Source organism: Pseudochaenichthys georgianus, chromosome 17, assembly GCF_902827115.2.
Source record: "Pseudochaenichthys georgianus chromosome 17, fPseGeo1.2, whole genome shotgun sequence".
Lineage (NCBI taxonomy): Eukaryota > Metazoa > Chordata > Actinopteri > Perciformes > Channichthyidae > Pseudochaenichthys > Pseudochaenichthys georgianus.
In genome coordinates, this window is record NC_047519.1 from 31,309,174 (window position 1) to 31,330,247 (window position 21,074).

Sequence of the window (21,074 nt, forward strand, 5' to 3'; positions counted from 1 at the left end):
CGCAGATTAAACCCCCGCGAGCGGCTATGCGCTCGCGAGCGAGACAGCCCTCTTGCTCCCTCGCGGGAGTGTCAGCCTCACTCGCTCGCGGAGTCTGTCTACGCGCGCGTGAAAAGTTTCTGACACTTTGGGGCGGAGCCACTGGACTTTGATTGACAGCTGCCAGGAACCCCGGAGTTGCCAGGTTTGATAAATGCCTGAACTACCAAGAGCCGAGGAGTGACAGCTGCAAGATCAGTTGGACGAGACTGAATGGTAAAGTTGTCCATAAAAAACTATTACATTCGTAAAGTGTACAGCGTGGGTGTCATTTTATGCGCGTGTTAAAGCACATTTTCCGCTCGCGAGTAGCTTGTTTTACGTGCTAGAATATTGACCCAAATCTGACTCCATAGAATGGAACCACGGCAGACTTTCCAAAACTGGAATTGGACGAGTCCAGCCCCCGGATTTTTTTATTTTTCATGATGTGTTTAATTTACATAATGATTTAATTAATTACGATACAAATGTAACCCTTTAGATACCAGTTTTGATCGTATACCAGTAACTGCTTTTTTGAAAAAATACACTATAATTCAATATTCTAAAAACAAATCTGACTTTATTATTAGTATAATCAGTTGATCCATCTGAATAATAAATGAGGGACTGTTAACCTACAAGATTTGTACCATAGACTTCCATTATAACTACATTTTTGTATCCCCTCCCCCCCCTTTAAATTAAAGTGAAAAAAATATTTTGCACTAATTGTCCTCTGCATTTGACCCTAAATGTTAGTGGTGCCATGGCAGCCCGGGGACCGACTCTAATTCTGAGGTGTCTTGGTCAAGAGCAATGAAAGGAGTATCTGAACATCCATAACATGCATGTTGTTTTAGGAGTATAATAGTTATCTTTATGCTGGTTGGTCTCCCACCCTCGGCGGGTTATCAGCACAAATTATGTCCCCATATGATAAAATCCACCATCCCCCTGATTTTTTTTTACAACTTGAGTACTGAATACACTGAATTAAATTTGATTGAAATGAGTGTCTGGATACTGAGTGTGTACTTTTAGCCACATGCAGTGCCCTAAAACTTTTCCACAATGAGACACAAAAGGGTAGTGTCTGTGACTCGTCACTTCTTTCAGCAACAACCCACAATGCAGTCTGTTGCAATGTGAAAATAGCGGTTGTACGTTGAAACACCTGTCAGTGATGACGCACATGTTATGAGGATATTAGAATAATGGGGAAAGGGAGTGACTTCGGGGCACTTTGGTGACACTGGCATGTTTAACAGCTACAGTGTGCATCAGCTGTCAGCGTGTCAGATCCAAAGCAGTCCTGCAGTCCCTGGGTCACAAAGTTTCTAGATTTCCTTGTATTTTAGTAAAACACTGATGTCTAAAACACTGAGCTTTCTTTATGTTATAATAACAGGGTGTAAACCACCTAACCACAGAACAAGTTATTTCTCTAACAAAACAATCATATAAACCTTACATTTAACCAGCTGTCTGAATTTAAACTATATTATGTTTGTGATCACTCATTGACAACAGAAGAAGAATACAAAACAAAATACTTCCAAGTAATTTTCCCCTTTGAGGTCTCTCTACATGTGTATGTGATTTAATGTGGCCATAGGAAACAAGTATTTCATGCTGAAGAGTGTAATCCGGTGTTTGTGTTTTCTGTAACTGGGCGGTGAAGCTGATTGAACACAAAAAAGGAGAAGGAAGCACTGATTTAAAAAAAAAAAAAATAGGCTAGCGTGCCAAATCTTGATGGATTCAAACCGAAAGTTAATCTTGCACATTCCTCATCGTTGGGTGTGTAAAATGAGATACAGTCAAGACACCATCAGTATGCTTTTTCAGTAGCAGTTTTCACATTTTGCAAGTCTGCACATCATTGTATTTCTACACTTTATTCTTTACTTTATTTAACTATCTTATTATATTTTAGCTTTAGCTTGCTGGGCTAATATTATCCTGTTTTCCAGTGACCATTTTTATAGTGTATCTAACTGCCTCTTATGTGCTTCTTTTGCACTTTGTCCTAATGTTTTATGAAACATTGAATTGCCATGGAAATGTGCTATAAACCTTCTTTGCCTTTACTGCTGGAATAAACCTCTTCAATGTCATTAAAGTTGACAAAACTGTAATTATCTTCAAAATATATCTTTCAACATCCGTCTCATTTCTTTACTTTTATGTTTGTATTGTTCCTTTTTTGTTTAGATGCTGTTAACACATCTGCTGTTGTCTCAGTTTTAACATGTTTATAACACAGAAATGGTTTCCTCATAAACAGTCAAATGATTTAGTTTCTGTCTCCTGTCACTTGACCTGTTTCCCTCCCTCTCTGACTCATCTTTCTCAGAAGTGTGTTTGTGTTTCTACAAGACTCGGCTGGATTCGATGCTGAACTGTTTCCCGGCTCTTTGGCAGTAATTGGTGGAAAGACTGGATCTGCACTGATCTCTGGGCGTGTCAAATCCTGCGTCTACTGTAATAATGTCATTGGTGACATTAATAGTTTTGGATACGCTTGCCAAGCTATTTTTCCTTGTAGATTAAAATGTCAATTAACAGACAGATTGTGATTTATAGTGTGCTGTAAATTGTAGCATAAAAGCATACAACACAACTAACAGGACATTGTGTAAAGAGGTTGGCATCATTTTATCTGTTTTTAAATCCATTTCTGTTGTTTTGGGGTTTATTATTTTACTGATATCTTCTATTGTTAGCCTGCCACTATTAGTCCAGATGATGTTTAATATTACAAATATTTGTATACATGTCACCACCAGTTATGAACATGCAGCTCAAAGAAATAATCTTAAATTAATGAGGAATTCCCCCCCCCCCCCCCTGGGTTGTGTCTCATGCTGCATCGAGGTGTATTGGAAACACTGAAGCACTACTTATATATATTTGTTTGGTGCGTTCCTTGTATATTTTTATTTTTCTGCTACTTAAAGGTAGGGTAGGTAAGAATGGAGAAACCAGCTCGAGTGCGTTAGAATTTGAAACTACGCAGCCGAAAGAAATCTGCCCCTTCCTTCAGACTTCCTTACAGAGCCCCTCCTCTAACACACATGAACGCGCACATGACCAATGAGGGCACAAGATAAGTTTGTGCACAGATGGAAGGCTGACAGGCAGGCAGGCCATCCAGTTATTTTAGCCGGGCCGGCTCAGATGATTGGTCGTGCTTTTATATGGGCATAGATATGTCTCATAATTATTTGTGTGAACATAAAAATAATTTGTGTGTAAATATGTGATTTGTAAATGTAAAACAACATCCACAAATGCATTTAAAAGATTTGCAAACTCACAAATACATTTGCAAGTGTAAAACGGATCTGCAAATACGCTAAATATGTTCACAAATAAAAAAAAGATCAGTGAATATCTCTTCTATCTACAACTTTCGATCAGGCATTTGTGAATCCATTTTGTATTTGTGGACCAAAAATGCGCTCGCGGATCGTCTTTTTACACACACGGAATTTTGAGACATATTTTCCGCCGGTCTCGGCTAAAATCTACTCGTGTCACTCGGTTATTTTCGGAAACCACGTGATGGCCCGCTGATGACTACATTTCCGCATGATTTCAAAGTAAGAGCATGATGGTTTGTTTAATGCTCTGTTTTTGTATTATAATGAACAGCGGAACGTTAGATGCATTCTTCATCACCATCACCCTCATCATCATGTTATAGTGATACAGTTAGTTTGTGTTATTGGTTCAATATAGCATATCTCGAGCACCTTCGTTGATGTTGAAGTGCAGGCTATACGCCACTTCCGGGTCCCGGGGGAGCAGCTGGCAGCGAAGCAGCCCAGATAAAACTCTTTCTTCATTGTTTGTTGTGTATTCAGTCAAGCGGGTCAAAGTTACAAAGCACTTCACATCTTATTAATCGGCCTAATTTTACTTTACCAGTGCAGTAATAAAGTAATCTGTAGAAAAGCACCGTATTTAGGTCAGCCTTCATAGTAAGGCTCCATTACATGTTATAATATTCATCGTGTCCTTTCTACTGATATATTCCTGTCTATTGCTTTCATTTGTATTTAATGTTATTGTGTTTATACTTGTTTCCACACATTTCACAATTTGGGATGAATGAAGTATCTATCTATATATGATATCCATCTATCTATATCTGTCTGTCTATCTGTCTATCTGATCTGATTATTTTTCACATACACATTAATGCAACTATATAATCAAAAGTTTTAACACATACAGAGAACCTTTTAAAGCATAATGAGTACTTCAAATGTAAGTCCATTTGGCTAGTACTTACATACCTTTACTTAAGTAAGACTATAAAGGCAAGACTTTTACTTCAGTCAAGTATCTGAATACTTTGTCTGCTGGTAGTCCATGGATCCATTGCTCTTAATTTCCAGTCGTAAAGAGAACCAACTGTAATGTGTTCAAGTAGATGTCCTTTCCAAATGAATCTGATGGTAACATTGGGTCAATATTAGCATTAAGCTGTTCCATCTGTTGATCACTCAGAGGACTCCGGGTGACAGGAACAACTATTCCCAGTGTTCCTCACGCAGATGACCACTGGCCTCCCAGTCAATGGGGATCTGTAATCTCTGTCACAAAAAACAAAACCGTTTTTAAAAATATGTATACTTTTCTTCCGCTGTTATGTACCGTTATAATTGTATACAAAAGAAAAATAAAGAAGTATCACTACATTCCTATGCATTAATATAATTACTTATATTGACTGTGCGTGGGCCTGGCAGTGGGAGATTAATTTCAGGCAAAAGTGTGCACAATCAACGGTAGGGCATGTATTTTAATTGTTTTAATAATTTATATGGTTATAAAATATAACATTGAAACACTGACGCAAAGAACAAGTATGTGGAATGTGTTATTAAGTACGTTTGCTTGACTACAGTCCAGTTCTGTATCCTACATAATAAAATATGACAATCGTTAATTTCTTTGTCAATTATTTTTATCAAATGAATATCCCACATTTGTTTTAAGCACTTTAAATGTTAGAAACAAATATTATAGGATTGATATAATATGTACAATATTTAAGTCCTGTACTCTGCAGGTACAGATAGATAGATAGATAGATAGATAGATAGATAGATAGATAGATAGATAGATAGATAGATAGATAGATAGATAGATAGATAGATAGATAGATAGATAGATATATGGATAGATGGATATCATATATAATAATAATAATAATACATTACATTTATAAAGCGCTTTTCCTGGTGCTCAAAGCGCTTACGAGCAAGTAAAACAAAATAACAACACAAGTAGAAAGTGCTAAGCTCGGAGGAATAAGGGCAAGGGGTTATATAGATACTTCATTCATCCCAAATTGTGAAATGTGTGGAAACAAGTATAAACACAATAACATTAAATACAAATGAAAGCAATAGACAGGAATATATCAGTGGAAAGGACACGATGAATATTATAACATTTAATGTAGCCTTACTATGAAGGCTGTGTATGTGAAAAATAAAATAAAAATAAACATTGACTGATGTGTCATTTCACTAATGTAAATGTTTATGGTTAATATTGACAACACTTTTGTAGTGCTTTGTATACTGTTGGCTAGTTTAATATACACCAATGCATTATATTCTCATAAGTGGTTATCTACGTCTCTCAGAGAAACAGCCCTGTTTCCAGCATTGTGACTGTATTTGCAAAGGATGATACAAGCAAAACAATCTAATCATAACATTAAATAAAGTTGTTGCATAAATGAAGTGGAGTAAAAAGTAAGAATAATTCCAGTCCTGTATCCTACATAATAAAATATGACAATCATGAATGTCTTTCTTTTTATGAAATCAGGATCCCACATTTGTTTTAAACACTTGCAAATGATATGCTAGAAACCAATGGATTGATATAATATTTACAATGTAAAGTCCTGTACTGCAGGTGCTGGTAAAGAGCAATGACAAAACCTTTCCAAACAAAACAACTAGTTGGTAGGTAGGTACGTAGGTAGGTAGGCAGACAGATAGACGGATAGATAGACGGACAGATATAGATAGATGGATATCATATATAGATAGATACTTCATTCATCCCAAATTGTGAAATGTGTGGAAACAAGTATAAACACAATAACATTAAATACAAATGAAAGCAATAGACAGGAATATATCAGTAGAAAGGACACGATGAATATTATAACATGTAATGGAGCCTTACTATGAAGGCTGACCTAAATACGGTGCTTTTCTACAGATTACTTTATTACTGCACTGGTAAAGTAAAATTAGGCCGATTAATAAGATGTGAAGTGCTTTGTAACTTTGACCCGCTTGACTGAATACACAACAAACAATGAAGAAAGAGTTTTATCTGGGCTGCTTCGCTGCCAGCTGCTCCCCCGGGACCCGGAAGTGGCGTATAGCCTGCACTTCAACATCAACGAAGGTGCTCGAGATATGCTGTATTGAACCAATAACACAAACTAACTGTATCACTATAACATGATGATGAGGGTGATGGTGATGAAGAATGCATCTAACGTTCCGCTGTTCATTATAATACAAAAACAGAGCATTAAACAAACCATCATGCTCTTACTTTGAAATCATGCGGAAATGTAGTCATCAGCGGGCCATCACGTGGTTTCCGAAAATAACCGAGTGACACGAGTAGATTTTAGCCGAGACCGGCGGAAAATATGTCTCAAAATTCCGTGTGTGTAAAAAGACGATCCGCAAGCGCATTTTTGGTCCACAAATACAAAATGGATTCACAAATGCCTGATCGAAAGTTGTAAATGTTAAAGAGATATTCACTGATCTTTTTTTTATTTGTGAACATATTTAGCGTATTTGCAGATCCGTTTTACACTTGCAAATGTATTTGTGAGTTTGCAAATCTTTTAAATGCATTTGTGGATGTTGTTTTACATTTAAAAATCACATATTTACACACAAATTATTTTTATGTTCACACAAATAATTATGAGACATATCTATGCCCATATTTTTACAGCGCCACGGCTTCCACAGATGAAATGTTTTAATGTATTTGTTGTCAAAGCATTTAATATATTCATTGCTATCGGGATGTTAAGAGCATTCCATGGAATATAACAAAAACAGTTTGTGAAGTGAATTACCTACCCCACCTTTAATACTCCTGCTCCACAACAATTTAGGGGGCAACGTTATACTTCTTATATTACCTAAAACTAATTGTCATTACATTTGTATTAACTATGCCATCAATCATCTCATCACCCCTTGTATTTATCATGTGACCACTTGACAAAACAAACTGTATAAAGCCTTAAGATTAGACTTTTACACATTAATGCATCAGTAAATACGACCAAATAAAGTAATGCCGAGGTTGCAGCTCACAGTTTGTTTTTTACATCGCTGTGTTTTGTGACTTGCCGCCTCCCACCCTCTTGTGCTGCGCTGGTGGAAAATCAAACAAACCCTAGTTTTCTGCAGAAGAGCTCGTAGTCTGAGATCTTCCATGGCGAACACAGACGCGACAGATAGGCGAATAAAGACACCGTGAGTATCTATCTATCATTTCTTACATGTTTAAAGCTTCACCAAAGCTTACACTAACATTTCGGTTTACAATATTCAGCTGAAGTGTCATTGTCTCTTTAATCACGGCTTTGTCATGCTGTGTGCACATGTGAAAACTATTTTACTATTTTCCTTAAAGTATCAAAAGTGCTCATTATGCAGTATCCCTTTGATATGTCTATGAATAACATCATTAATATTATTACTGATGCATTAGGCAGCATTTCATATTGGTGGAGCCCATTTAAGTGTCTATAACATTTTAGTACAAAAGTACTGAAGGCCTACTTTAGTATATTTTAGTATATTACTTTAACTTTGTAAAAAACTCTTTGGATCAGATATGCTGAAAGTACAAAAAGTTAAACTACTCATTATGCGGAATAATATGAATTTACTATTGATGCAATAATAATAATATTGCAGTAAATATCACTTTAATGTTCCACCTGGTTCATGTAAAGTGTATTTTAACTAGCATATCTATTTATCTGATGGTAGATTGTAAAAATGTTCTCCCTTGCGATCAATGAAATTGTATATTATTGTTTAATGTCACACTATTATGCATTTGTTGATTGTTTTGTAATAATATGAATCTGCAAATAATCTAAAGTTATCTAAAATAAAAATCCCAGGAGTGGTATAACTGGGGGATTTGATAGTTTATACAACCAGCTCTTTTCTCCTTGCTCTCTGCCAGAGGCTGGATAAACTCACAGTGTTTATATCTGTAAAGGTACAACAGGGAGGAACCGTTTACATTTCTCACATTGCAGAATCTAACGGAGATCTAATTGCCACTTTGATTGTTTCTAAACGTTTCTATTTTCCTCCCTCACAGCTCTTTATCATGACTATCATGGATGTCTCAGAGGAAGGCGACTACTTCTACCATGAAAACATCAGCTTCAACTTCAGCTACGACGACTACCCGGCCCTCTGTGAGAAGGCTGACGTCCGCTCCTTCGCCGCCCTCTTCCTCCCCGTCGTGTACGCAGTGTGTCTGGTGTTGGGGCTGGCAGGAAACGGCTTAGTCGTGGCGGTCTACGCCTACCACAAACGCCTAAAGACCATGACAGATGCCTTCCTGACCCACCTGGCCGTCGCTGACCTGCTGCTGCTCTTCACGCTGCCTTTCTGGGCAGCTGATGCGGCGAGGGGCTGGGAGCTGGGCGAGGTCGTCTGTAAGATGGTGTCGGCCTGCTACACGGTCAACTTCACCTGCTGCATGATGCTGCTCGCCTGCATCAGCCTGGACCGATACTTGGCGTTGGCCAGGGCGCAGGGCAGAGGGCACAGTGGGCGTCTGCAGAGCATATTCTCCAGGAGACACAGCTGGAGGATTTGTTTTGTGGTTTGGATGACAGCTTTTTTACTCGGACTTCCTGATTTGATCCTCTCCGAAGTGAGATGGTCGTCCAACAGGAGCGTCTGTCTGGCCATCTACCCTGCCTCCATGGCTCGAGAGGGGAAGGCGGCTCTGGAGATGGCCGAGGTGCTGCTGGGTTTCCTGCTTCCTCTCCTGGTGATGGTGGTGTGTTACTGCAGTGTGGGCCGGGCACTGAAAGACCTTCCCACGGAGAGCAGAGGCAAGAAGTGGAAAGCTCTGCGCGTCCTCCTCACAGTGGTGGGGGTCTTCGTGGTCACTCAGCTGCCTTACAACGTGTTGAAGGTCTACCGAGCGATGGACTCGGTCTACGCCCTGGTGACCCACTGCGGGACCAGCAAAGTGCTGGATCAGGCGGCTCAGCTGACGGAGAGCTTGGCCCTCACTCACTGCTGCCTCAACCCCCTCCTCTACGCCTTCGTGGGCTCCTCCTTCAGGCAGCACATGGGGAAAGTGGTCAAAAAGTTTGGCGAGAAGAGAAGACAGAGGAGGAAGAGGAGAGAAAACCCTTTAGAGTACGTAGAGATGGAGATGTCATTTAACTCCCACAGTGCATCTCAAGAGACAAACACATTCTCAATATGATTCAACATGGGGTAACAATCAGTCTTTATCACTCATTTAGTAAAGTAGAAGAATGGCATGTGTTCAAATTGTTAAGATGTAAAATTCCACTGAAGTTTTAACTCTTGATTCCCTCAACAACAACAACAACAACAACAACAACAACAACAACAACAGGAAGGTGTTATGTCAATATTTTTGCTTTAGGCAAAGTAACCAGATAATTGTATGTTTTTTCTGATGCGAGCAAGGAACGAAAAACTGGATTTGGCTTTTGAGTATTTTAAATGTACCATTTAAACTTTGATTTAAAAGTTGTACAGCATTTTATAAAAGGGCTCATTGCAGGATAACTTACAAGCTTACATTTGATTGTTTTCTTCTTTCTCCAGAACGATGATAACACGCATTCCTCCTGGATTTCACAAGACACATTTACTGTTTTTCTAGCTGCGCTCACAGTGAAAAAGCAGAACAAAGATAAACACTCGAACTCGCTTCTCTTCATCACACACTTAACAAATGAACTGGAACTCGGCTGTTTCAGAGAACTACTTTGTAACTGCAACTTGTTTGAAATCATCATTGTTTTAATTGTTATCAACTTAAAGGTGGGGTAGGTAAGTTTGAGAAACCGGCTCGAGATCGCTAGAATTTGAAAATACACAACTTCTACAGATGAAATTTTTGTATGGGTTTTTGTCAAAGCACTTCAGATATTCATTGCTATCGGGATGTTAAGAGCATTCCATGGAATATAACAAAAAGTGCATCTCGAGCCGGTTTCTGAAACTTACCTACCCCACCTTTAAGTAAACATGCCTTCTACACTCGATCTTAAACATCTGCACAGCCTGAACCAGATGTACTGGCATGACTTAGAAACTAATAATGTCCTTTCTGATCATGAGTTGTACTTCTTAGCTTTAGTTCTTGAAAATGAAAAGCTATCACATATCAGCTTTATGTCACTCAGGGTGCTGCTTGCAGAGCCTTGTCCCAAATCTACATCCAGTGGGATTTAACTTCCCTTCATGCGGGACAACCACAGATTAGTGTCCTGAATTCCTGAGAACATCTGAGGCACATTTACTGCACACGTACGTCTTAGTTTCGCAGCACAACACACTGAAAAACAACTCCTAGTAACTTCTTCACGAGGAGATGGGCGTCCTTCGCAATCGCTGCAAACTGCTATTACTTCCTTACAGATGTTTCTCTTCCGGACTGATCAACCTTGCAAGATGACTTGAAGAGGCACAGAGAAGGAGGGTTGCACAGATTTAAGCATTGAGTAATGGACTTGTTAAGCGTCCGGTAAAAGCACATACCTCTTTAGATACAGAGTCTGTGGTAATTACCAGGAGGTTAAACTCTTAAATGTGCCGGTAATGTTCATTTGTTATTGATCAGGATTATCTTTCCCTTATGTTGTGTTCGGGTCTCCCGTGACCCGTGACAAGTTCAAATGATATAATAACTACGCTTTAGTTTTTTGTATCGGAACAAGGCTTCATGATATCCTCCACAGCAGCTATATAAACACTACAAAACTGATTTTGACAATTTTTGCCAAGTCTGAAGGTCTCGAAAAAGTGTATAATTTGGTGTTCGGGTCTGGGGAGACCCAGCAGAATTGTTTTGGGTGACTCGAGGTCAAATTTGGCCCAATCAAGATTCATCTTTGACTTTAGACACCCCCCCCCCCCCCTTCATCAACTGTAACAATAATTGTTCGCAACATGCACCTGGTCTCCCCTCCCTCTGCCCCCCTCCCCCCACGGGAACTCCACCTTTCTCAAAGAATATGTACACTAACACTTGAACCTGAACACACACATGCACGTGTGCAATATGTGGTGTAATGTGTTTTGGGCCATAACATTAAATTACAGAATTGTACGGTTATAAATGCATAAGAAGTTAGTTATGATGTAGTTCAAACAATATTGGATGATAGTCATTTTTTTGAGTGTTTGGACTGAGATAAATCATGGGTCAAAATCGACCCGCGGACACAATGAACGTTAACAGCGTTTGAACACAAGAGAAAAGCCGCAGCTAAAGGATGTCAGATATTACAGAATGTTCCAATATGTTTATAGCTGATGGGATCAAAGGTTGTTGTGCTATCAGATTTGTTTTAAAGCGGATAATATAAACTTTGTGTCAATAAAAATGAATTGCACGTCTAAGTGTATAAAAGTGCAGGGCTTATTGTTTGAGAGCAAATTAAAACGGTGAATCAGACAAACACAGCACTTGGAAATGTCCCCTGTGGTTTGTCATTAATCCGTCACTCAAAATGTCAACATATTGAGTGTTAGTTTCACAAGTTCTCCAAAAATGAGATTGGAAAAAAACATTTCCATTTAATCTTTTTTTCTTCCCGTTTCCCAGCTGGTATAAATCAAGTGATGCTGCAGGTCAGGCTCTGGCACACATGCTTTCCATGAGGTTTGCCATCTGCGAGTGCTAAACATTTCACTCAGCCAAACAAGGAAGCGTTCAGATAGCATGACAGCTTGAACAATCCCAGACAAACCAGTCTCACATAACGAAGGTTCAGTTCAAATCAAATTATAATCACGAGTTGTCAGCAACTTTGTAAATGGAGATTTATTGAAAAAACTTCATAAATGTGCAAATAAAAAACAATACGTCACAAAAACATGACTTCTGTAATCAAGAAAACGATAAATATACAAAATATTTAACATCTCAACAATTAGACATTTCAGATCAGATATCTGGCTAATTCACGAATCACAATTAAGGCAGTCAAACGGCTTCATTTTCATAAACTAGAACCAAGAATATATTCTTTTAATTAAATAATAAAAAAAACATTAGTTATTGAAATATATAACTAATTATACAAAATGTAAAAAACAAAACTTTAGAGGCCTAAAATGGCAGTCTCAATAATTTAGAAAATAAATCTTTCTGGCATTTTCACATGAGAACAAGGTTACAAAATGTAACCAAAACATTCACTCATTAAATACAAAATGCCCTTTTATCAAAAATAACTAACTTTTACAAATGATGCTTTTCATGTAAAGTTACTTACATGCCCTGAACTCGATCATAAACCCTGTATCAAATGTAAGAAAGAAGCCAATACTGAATTGTTACAAGTTACTGTGAATATCAACGAAAGAGAACACTCTCCGTCTGAACCGTCCACGAACAGCGAGACGATGAAGAAGCAAAGAGGGTTTTCACATTTCTGGATGTAGAAAAGTACAAAAATACATACACGCAAAAGTGCAGTCAGGCTGGAGATTGTCCTGGCTCACTTCCACCAACTATTACTCTGAATGATCTTTAACTAGGAAACGATTCAATTGGACACATAATGACTCATTGGTGAGTATTTCAGGCACTTCTGTGTTGTGTGGCAAACTCAAGTTGCCTGGCAGACAAACAGTAACAAGTCTGATGTGTATGTTTTTTTTCAGATAACAGCGGTATGTTTAAGTATCAGCTGTGCAATTATAACAACAATGGGGAAAGGCATCTTTAGAGCGTCTTTAGAGAGAGGCAAAAAGTGCCTGCTGAGATTGTACAAGTGTCCAGATGAGGGCCATCAGTAATTTAGGATCTGCACATCAAACAGGTCACACACTCCCTCGTTGTCGTCCAGGTTAAAGCTGTAGTCTATTACTGTGTGAGAAGAGAGGAGCGTTACCAACAAATCATCCTGTCAACACGAACAGAGAAGAAAATAAACACTATGGACATTAAGTTATGCTCGCAGAATAGCTGAGGGTTTCCCACACAGACTTTACTTGGGCGGGCCACCCAGGTATATTAACGGCAAGTATATTTCGCGACTTATTTAGTTTTTTTTTTTATATATACGTTTTTTTGTTGTTGTATTCGTCCGCGACCACGACGCCATCTGCGATCGATTAACTTGTGGACAATGATCCCTCGCTCTACGCCTCCTGTACTCAGTCCGGACTGGCCATCGGGAGGACCGGGGGGTTTCCCGATGGCCTGGCCTGTTAAGTGTTCTGCCTCACACAGACTGGCTGTCTACATGGCCACTGTCATACAGATCATAAATCAAAGCCCTTGATTGGTCTCTGTGTGTCATTCAAGCTCAGGTGAGGTACATGTAAAGGACTCTTGAGTGTTTAGATAGTTAACTTAGTCTAAGTTCTCAGTGGGTCTCAAACGGTCTGGTCACCATTTATGTAAACACATATTTCCATTTGAGAGGGAGGGTAGTGATTAGTCAAATAGGCATGAATAATAAAAAAAAAAGTTAACGAGGTGACAAAAGGTAAGATAAACTTTTTAAACTTGTTGAGAGAAAACTAGTCTTTGCTGCTGCCTCAAAGAGGAGCAGGGGGGAGAGGAGGGAGAGGAGGGGGAGGAGGGGGAGGAGGGAGACAGGAGAGGCTGATTCAGGAGCACAGACACACTCACAACTATAAATGAACCAAAAATAAATAAACAAGTTTCAGTGTTTTTTCATTTTGGAAATGGTATGTTATTGGTTATGGCCATGATTTTATGATTATTGAAATGTATACTGTTCCGTTTCATATAGGTGTTTCCATAGATCTAGTCTCTGTACTTTCTCCTCAAAGTGCAGCAGATTGATGCTTTTAACTCCAACATAAAATCACAAGGATAGGTTCCTAAAATACACTTACATTTTTTTTAAAATAGTAACCCATGTCCATATATTTATTTGTGGGTAGTAGATTTAAACTACAGGGCTATCACTATGGGCCCTGCCTGTACCGGTTCGCTCTGCCATCGCGTGAAGGGTCTGCTAACAAGCGACCAACTGAAAAGTTCATGTTAATGTTGTTGCACGTCACCTCATCTGCGACCTGAAAGAGCTGCTAGCATAGCTGTAGACTCTTGGTTGAGTTAATTACATGTGTCTATATACTGTAAATGCAGACACAGTTTTTCATTTAGAACATTAGTTAAGGTTTTGAGTACTTACCCTCCGCAGACATTAGCTCATCAATAAGGTCCACAGCACCTACAAGAGAATTAAAAGCAAACTGGAATCTAAAAGCCTTGATTGAAACAAATGTGTAGCAAACATTAAATGACCCTGAGTTTCATGCCTGTATGTACATTGGAGATAACCCTACCATCTCTGTCGTCCTTCAGGTGGTCTCCGGCTGTGCTGAGCTTCAGCAGGCTGCCCACGTCCAGCACCGACTGAAACTCTGAGCCCAGGTCCATCTGCTGCCCCAACATCACCGCGGACTGAACGTGACACTCTGCAGGGAGCAGCGGGGGGGAACACTTAGCTATACTTCACAGCCTATTGTGGACAATTAAACTTTACAGGGCTCAATTATCTGGACCTAGAATTATTAAAGAGAACGCGACACACTGGGACAGAGACACTTCTGCAGTCAGCTGTGGTGGGAGTCATTTCAAGTCTGGGCAGCGCTATGTACCATTTGATCCTCATATCAAAGTGTTTCTCTTTAACGGTATCCGAGGACTCTCACTGAAGAAAACAACCTTAACCTGTATAGTTTAAAACACAAAATATAATGTTCAAAATATCAGCAGACTTTTAAAGCTGTAACGAACCACATGCACACACGACGTGTTTTATTAATGAAAGTGTTTTCTTACTGCTCAGCAATGAGTCATTGGAGTTGGGGAACGTCTCTGAGAATGTGTGTGTTCGCCAATATTTAGTGCTCCATAATTGTAGTCAAAACATATTACTCTCAGTGCAAGCCATTATAGTTAAACAAAAAGATGATTACTAATTGAGTAATAGAGTGGATGGCAGCATATGATGCTGAAAGAACTGGGTGTTGAAAGTTCACTCTTACAGTAAAAACCAGAAATCACTTCCTATTTTCAGCTGTTATTTCCCAAGGTGCAGTCGGATCACATCTAGATTGATTTCTATGTGGAAAAATAATGTAACTAGTAGGTAATCGCTTCCTGGACTATAACAGTTTTTTAAGGTCTTCTTTGGACAGTACATTTAGACAACTATATTTGACTTGAATATTGACTCCTTGAAGACTTGATGCCAACGTCCAACACAACTATTACACGCCTTGTCGTTTATTTAAGTACCTTTTCTGATATAATACAATAAAAAAAAGATAATTGACAAAACTAGGGAGGGTCATAATGACTAAGGTCATTTGACTCAGTGTGTAGAGCATTTCTATCATTGCAGGGTATTTAATCAAACGTTGACTCAATGTTTAAGAAGAGATTCTTTTCTTGTGAGGCCTATGTATTGATAATGTCAGACATAATGTGTGGACTGAAACATTGAACTTTGACCAATATTTCTGCAATTGTCTTTACATAAAGTATTAAAGGAACTTTTGCAGGTTTAAAAATCAAGTCATTTCTGCTATAAGATAATAGATAGATAGAATGGGAGGGATGAAACCCTCTTTAATGGTCACACGTGCAGAGCACACCGTGACATTTGTTCTAGTACCAGGAGTCTAGTACTAGGAGCAGTGCACAGCGCCCAGGGAGCAATGGGAGTGGGGGGGGGTGTCCGGTGCCTTGCTCAAGGGCACCACGACAGGGCAGGAGGTGAACTGGGACCTCTCCAAGTAGCAGTCCACACTCCATATTGAGGTCTGGTCGGGGACGGCTCACACTCCAAGCCCCTACCGACTGAGCCACTGCCGGACTGATGCTACTGTTTGTATAAACTGTGTCCCTGAACACATTAAATAAATCATTTCATGTGGTATTTTTTTTTTGCAGAAGAACTTAATAAGCTTGCTTACCCATCTGCATGTCAGGAGGGGTGGAGGTGGGCGTCAGCGCCTCGTCGTGGTCCGGCAGCACCATCTGGTGGTCTGAGCAGAAGGAGCCCTGGCTGCAGTAGGAGGAGGAGGAGGTGGTGTTGGAGGAGGAGAAGCTGGACGTGGTGAGAGGAAACCTCTGCAGGGTGGCGGGGGTGCTGGGGGGAGTTGGCATTGGACAGATGTCGTCGATGGGCGGCACGGAGAAGACCACCGGTATTGAGGAGTCTGAATCCCTGTTGATGAGCATCACCTGGATGGGAGCCGAGTGGCTGCGCAGGTTCACCTGATACCTCTTCTGACCACTCTGACCCTGCGTGGAGGGGGAGAGCCTTGTCCTCATTGCAGCAGATATAACCAACCTTCAAACATATACTGCCAGGGATCGCACGACTGCTTGGATGTGAGGGGTCTCTTTCATTGTCAAACCAACAGACAAATACATCATGTTGGAGTTTGACTCAACGGGCATTTCAGGATCCTTCAACTCACTTTTTGGCAGCACCTCCAAATGAATGCCAATGTACCAACTGGATGTTTAGATGGGCTATCGTTTTCTTACAAATGCGCCAAAACAACTGAAGTATAGTGTTCACTGCGCGCTTCAGTAGCCACAGAAATAATGTATTTACAAATGAGGAGAGTTATTTAAACTAGGGTGTTTGTTAATCTGAGCTAAACGTTTAGATTCCCAATATGTGATCAGCTTAGTCTTTGGAGCTGGTCAGACTGGCTGTGTGAAGTCACGGGACTCTCTTGCTTGAGAGGACTTCAGTGGGACCGTCTGTTGGCAACGTGATGCTTAATCGGTCATTTAGCAGGCAGTAAATACTGAGCATTTGGGTATGTAGGAGGCAGCACTTTTCAAACACAGCCCATCTATTCTAATCAATAACAACAGATTTTAGGAAGTCACCAACCGTTTCTGGCAGAGGTACCTCCAGCTGCGTCCCAGCAGGAGCCATGACAGCAAGAAGAGTGTCTCGACTGAAGGCATTGCAGATGTCTTCATGCGTGACGAATTTATAAGTGGAGAGGTGTTAAGTAAACACAAGCAGGATTACTTATGGGAGGAAAGTAGAGACAATAAACTAGAAACACAAGACTGTGAGCATTGTGCACGTCAGGATTAGCCTAACTGTGAATTCACAAGAGACTGACAATAGCAAATATATTGACAATCCTCCGTTTATAAAATGTTCTTAAAAAGCAAACTACGGTAAAACAGATCAAGTAAAAGTGTGTTTTCCTCTCAAATTAATACATGTGGCCTCAGGAGGGAACGACAGAGAGACACACATATTCAAGATCACAAAGACACTTAATATGCTCAGTCCAATCGTAAGGTGCATCTTAAAGTAACTGATGTAAATACATATACAAGTACAAGCAAAGAAACTGCCAGATGGCATAAAAGGATATGGGCTGGTGATGGGATCGTGGTTGAGATGTGTGTTGTTCTCATCGAGCCATGCCTTCTGGAGGTCCAGCTCTTTCTCTTGGGCCTCCAGCTCAGAGATTTGGGCCTTCAAACCCCTCAACTGCTCCAACACCTCCTGAGTTTGGCTGCCCGAGTTCTCTCCCCTGGATGTAGAGAAGAAATCATGTGATAGCAAAGCACAAGCACAGCAACGAGTCATATGTTACGTTAGTGATGGTTTTCTCCATATATTAAGGCAGTGGCTCAGTCAGTCGGGGCTTGGACTGCGAGCCGTAAGGTCGCTGGTTCAAGTCCCCGAACAGACCTAAATATGGAGTGTGGACTGCTACTTGGAGAGGTCCCAGTTCACCTCCTGCCCTGTCGTGGTGCCCTTGAGCAAGGCACCGGACACCCCCCTTCCCTCCTCACTCCCATTGCTCCCCGGGCGCTGTGCACTAGCTTCCCAGTGCTAGACTCCTGGTACTAGGATGGGTTATAAGCAGAGAACACATGTCACTGTGTGCTCTGCATGTGTGACCATTAAAGAGGGTTTCATCCCTCCCATTCTAATCTATTCTAATCTTATAATTAGATTTGCTTTCTAAAAACACGGAAACACGTTTCAATGTAATGCCTAAAGGTGAAAGATTTCATGCACAGTAGCATAGAAGTGAAATAAAATGTTTCACTTTGACAACATTCATTTATGAAAACATATCGAAGGCAATTGCTTATCAGTAATAAAGTGAATATTTGACAGATTTGAACATAAAAAATAGTTTTTTCAAACCTCCACTGGATTATGTTCTTGTTTTTCTTCTCAATCAACCCGACTCCTTCCAGTACGTTGGTAATGTCGTATATCCTCCTCTTCTGTCTCACTGCCAAGCTGTCTGCAGCCTGTCAATTCAGACATCTCAATAAAGAGTCTTACAGAGTGGCAGCTTAATATTGTTGACAAGATACATCACAGATACATTTACCAGGCTTTACCAGGACACCCACTATCTGGGTGGTAAACATTTATTGATGTGAAAAGAGAGAGACTCAAACAACGGCGGAAAATGAATGATTTGGCAAATTAAGCTGCACAAACAGAAATAAAACCACTTGGCAGAAGAGGACAGTTATACAATAGCAGAGGAGGAAGGAGGAGGGAAAGGGTCTGAGGAGCCCGCTGTGTAAACATGACACAGCTTTGGCGCGCGAGAAGGAGGGAAAACTACCTATGTGTGTGATGATAAGAAAGTAGATATGTGGAAGAAGATACTTCAGTGGGGTCTCGCAAAGATTCATCCACAACTTTATGTTTTAGTGGAAGGGTTTTCTAGCTGATAGCAGACTGCCATGAGAAAACCGAACATTTTAAGAGATGTTAGGAAGGATACTTTCAGAACAATATGTAACTGCAACTATTGATGAACTTTTCTCCTCCTCAATTAATCTTCTGATCATCTTTCCAATGACTGTTTAGTGTATAAACTGGTTTCTTTGAGGCGACAAACATACATTTACTAATGTCACATGCTGTATCAGATTTGTACAGTCAAAGAGAACAAACACGTTTTGTTTTAAGGTGTTCCAAAAAGTTTTGGAACCAGTTCAGACTTGTGTCCAGCTGTTGTTTGTGACACCAAAGATGGTGTAATCTAACATTAGAGTCACAGTCACAAGCTGTTTTTTCAGTAGAGTCGGATTAAAATAAGCATACTTTTCACATACTTTTCACACTGATTAGATTAGATTTATTCCACTCGGGTTATACTAAAAGAGGATCCATATTAAATGTACTTAAATGAGAATGCCTACTTCAGAGGCTAGATTTAAGCAGTGGTGTAATAAGTACTAATACTGCAGTGTATAAATACTCAGTTATAAGTAAAAGTCCTGCATTCAAAATGTTACTTAAGTAAATGTACAAAAGTTATGCAACCAAAAATACTTGAGTGCCAAAAGTACTCATTATCCAAAGTGGCCTTTTTCAGAATAATACATATATTATCACGGGTTTATAATAAGTGATGAATTAATGTGTCTATCATTTTTAATTTAGCAGGATGAGATAGCATTAATGACTTTCTGTACTGCCAGGTATATCCATCCATAATAGTACATCAAGGTGTATTAGGTTATTTAACTTTTGTATTAATATAATAAACTCGCAAAAGTAACTCGTAACTAATGTTGTGAAATAATTGTAGTTAAACATTACAATATTTCTTTCCAAAAGGTAGTGGAGTATTAGTATAAAGTATCATAAAATGAAAATACTCAAGTAAAGTAGTACAAGTACCTCAAACATGTACCTAAGTACTTGAGTAAATGTACTTAGTTACTTTACACCACTGAATGAAACATTAAAGTATTAAAAAAATGAATTAAAATTAGCACAAAATACACCTTTAAGACTCAATTCAAAAGAGGATCTATATTTAAATATAGTTTAATGAGACTGCCTCCCGATTTAAAGTTTGTTTTCTTTGAAGTTAGATATAAGTCATCCGAGAAATAAATAATATTCAGACCCCTAGCCCTACTTTAACTTAAAAAGTGACAGTATTAAGATGGTTTGTCTTAATAAACGTTAATAATGTAACTCCAAACTAGCTTCACAGACACCCTATGTAAACAGTTCCTGCTTGTGAGTCGGTGTTACTGAACCCACCAACAAGGAGCTAATGGCGGCTAGCCAGACCACCTGTTAAGTAAATCAATGCACCTGACCGGCCCCGTTTGTGACTGACAGCCCTTTGTTCCCAGGTGGCACAAAGGTTAGTCCTCCCGAAAACAACAGAGAAACAGCCACCCTGAGCCTGCTCTCCTCTCCGTTTCACTGACCACTTTCAAATCCAGGACGCCATCCTTCGCTTCTTGAAGCAGACTGACAAACTTCATCGTGAGGAGCCCCAAACTTTTCTCGTGGCGACTCGGTGTCGAGCGAACAGTCTCCGTCATCTCTAACTCCATCTTCCTTCTGTAAAATACTTCCTTTTAAAGTCAAGCGTCTGTTTTTTAACTACCAATATCAATCATTTCTGTCCAATAAAGCCTCTGTTAAAATAAACTCGACTGGTCGACGGCTGGCCAGTACCTGTTGGATTTTTAAATCAACGGACGTTACGTTAGGCTACTGTTGCCCTGGCAACCGCTGCCTCGACCAGAATTTGGCCCCACCCCCTCAATCCTCATCAATGTGTATGGACCATAGGTATGGACGCCAAGAAGAGTCAAAAAATAAATAATAAAGTAAAGCCAGACATACTCACGCCTGGTTAAGTATCTCGTACTTCTTACTATTTTATCACTTTGAATAAGTCAAATTA

General features: G+C 39.7%; 2 protein-coding genes across 3 annotated transcripts; one reads left to right on the top strand and one right to left on the bottom strand.

The window, feature by feature from the left end:
* The first annotated feature begins 7,497 nt into the window (after positions 1–7,497).
* ackr4a (atypical chemokine receptor 4a) lies at positions 7,498–11,772 on the top strand. 2 transcript variants are annotated; one of them, XM_034105012.2, is made up of 3 exons: positions 7,498–7,574; positions 8,440–9,581; positions 9,942–11,772. In XM_034105012.2, the coding sequence occupies exon 2, from the start codon at positions 8,449–8,451 to the stop codon at positions 9,568–9,570; it is 1,122 nt and encodes a 373-aa protein (XP_033960903.1). In that variant the 5' UTR covers positions 7,498–7,574; positions 8,440–8,448; the 3' UTR covers positions 9,571–9,581; positions 9,942–11,772. The 2 variants fall into 2 exon arrangements, with proteins under 2 accessions (XP_033960903.1, XP_033960902.1); XM_034105011.2 differs by having other exon boundaries at positions 8,440–11,772.
* Positions 11,773–12,195: 423 nt separating this feature from the next.
* e2f5 (E2F transcription factor 5) lies at positions 12,196–20,831 on the bottom strand. The gene is made up of 8 exons (XM_034105021.1): positions 20,590–20,831; positions 18,542–18,651; positions 17,754–17,915; positions 17,252–17,360; positions 16,314–16,644; positions 14,676–14,807; positions 14,522–14,560; positions 12,196–13,218 (listed from the first exon to the last, which is right to left on the bottom strand). Exons 1-8 carry the CDS (start codon positions 20,716–20,718, stop codon positions 13,142–13,144), a joined length of 1,089 nt encoding a protein of 362 aa, XP_033960912.1. The 5' UTR covers positions 20,719–20,831; the 3' UTR covers positions 12,196–13,141.
* Between the last annotated feature and the right edge of the window lie 243 nt (positions 20,832–21,074).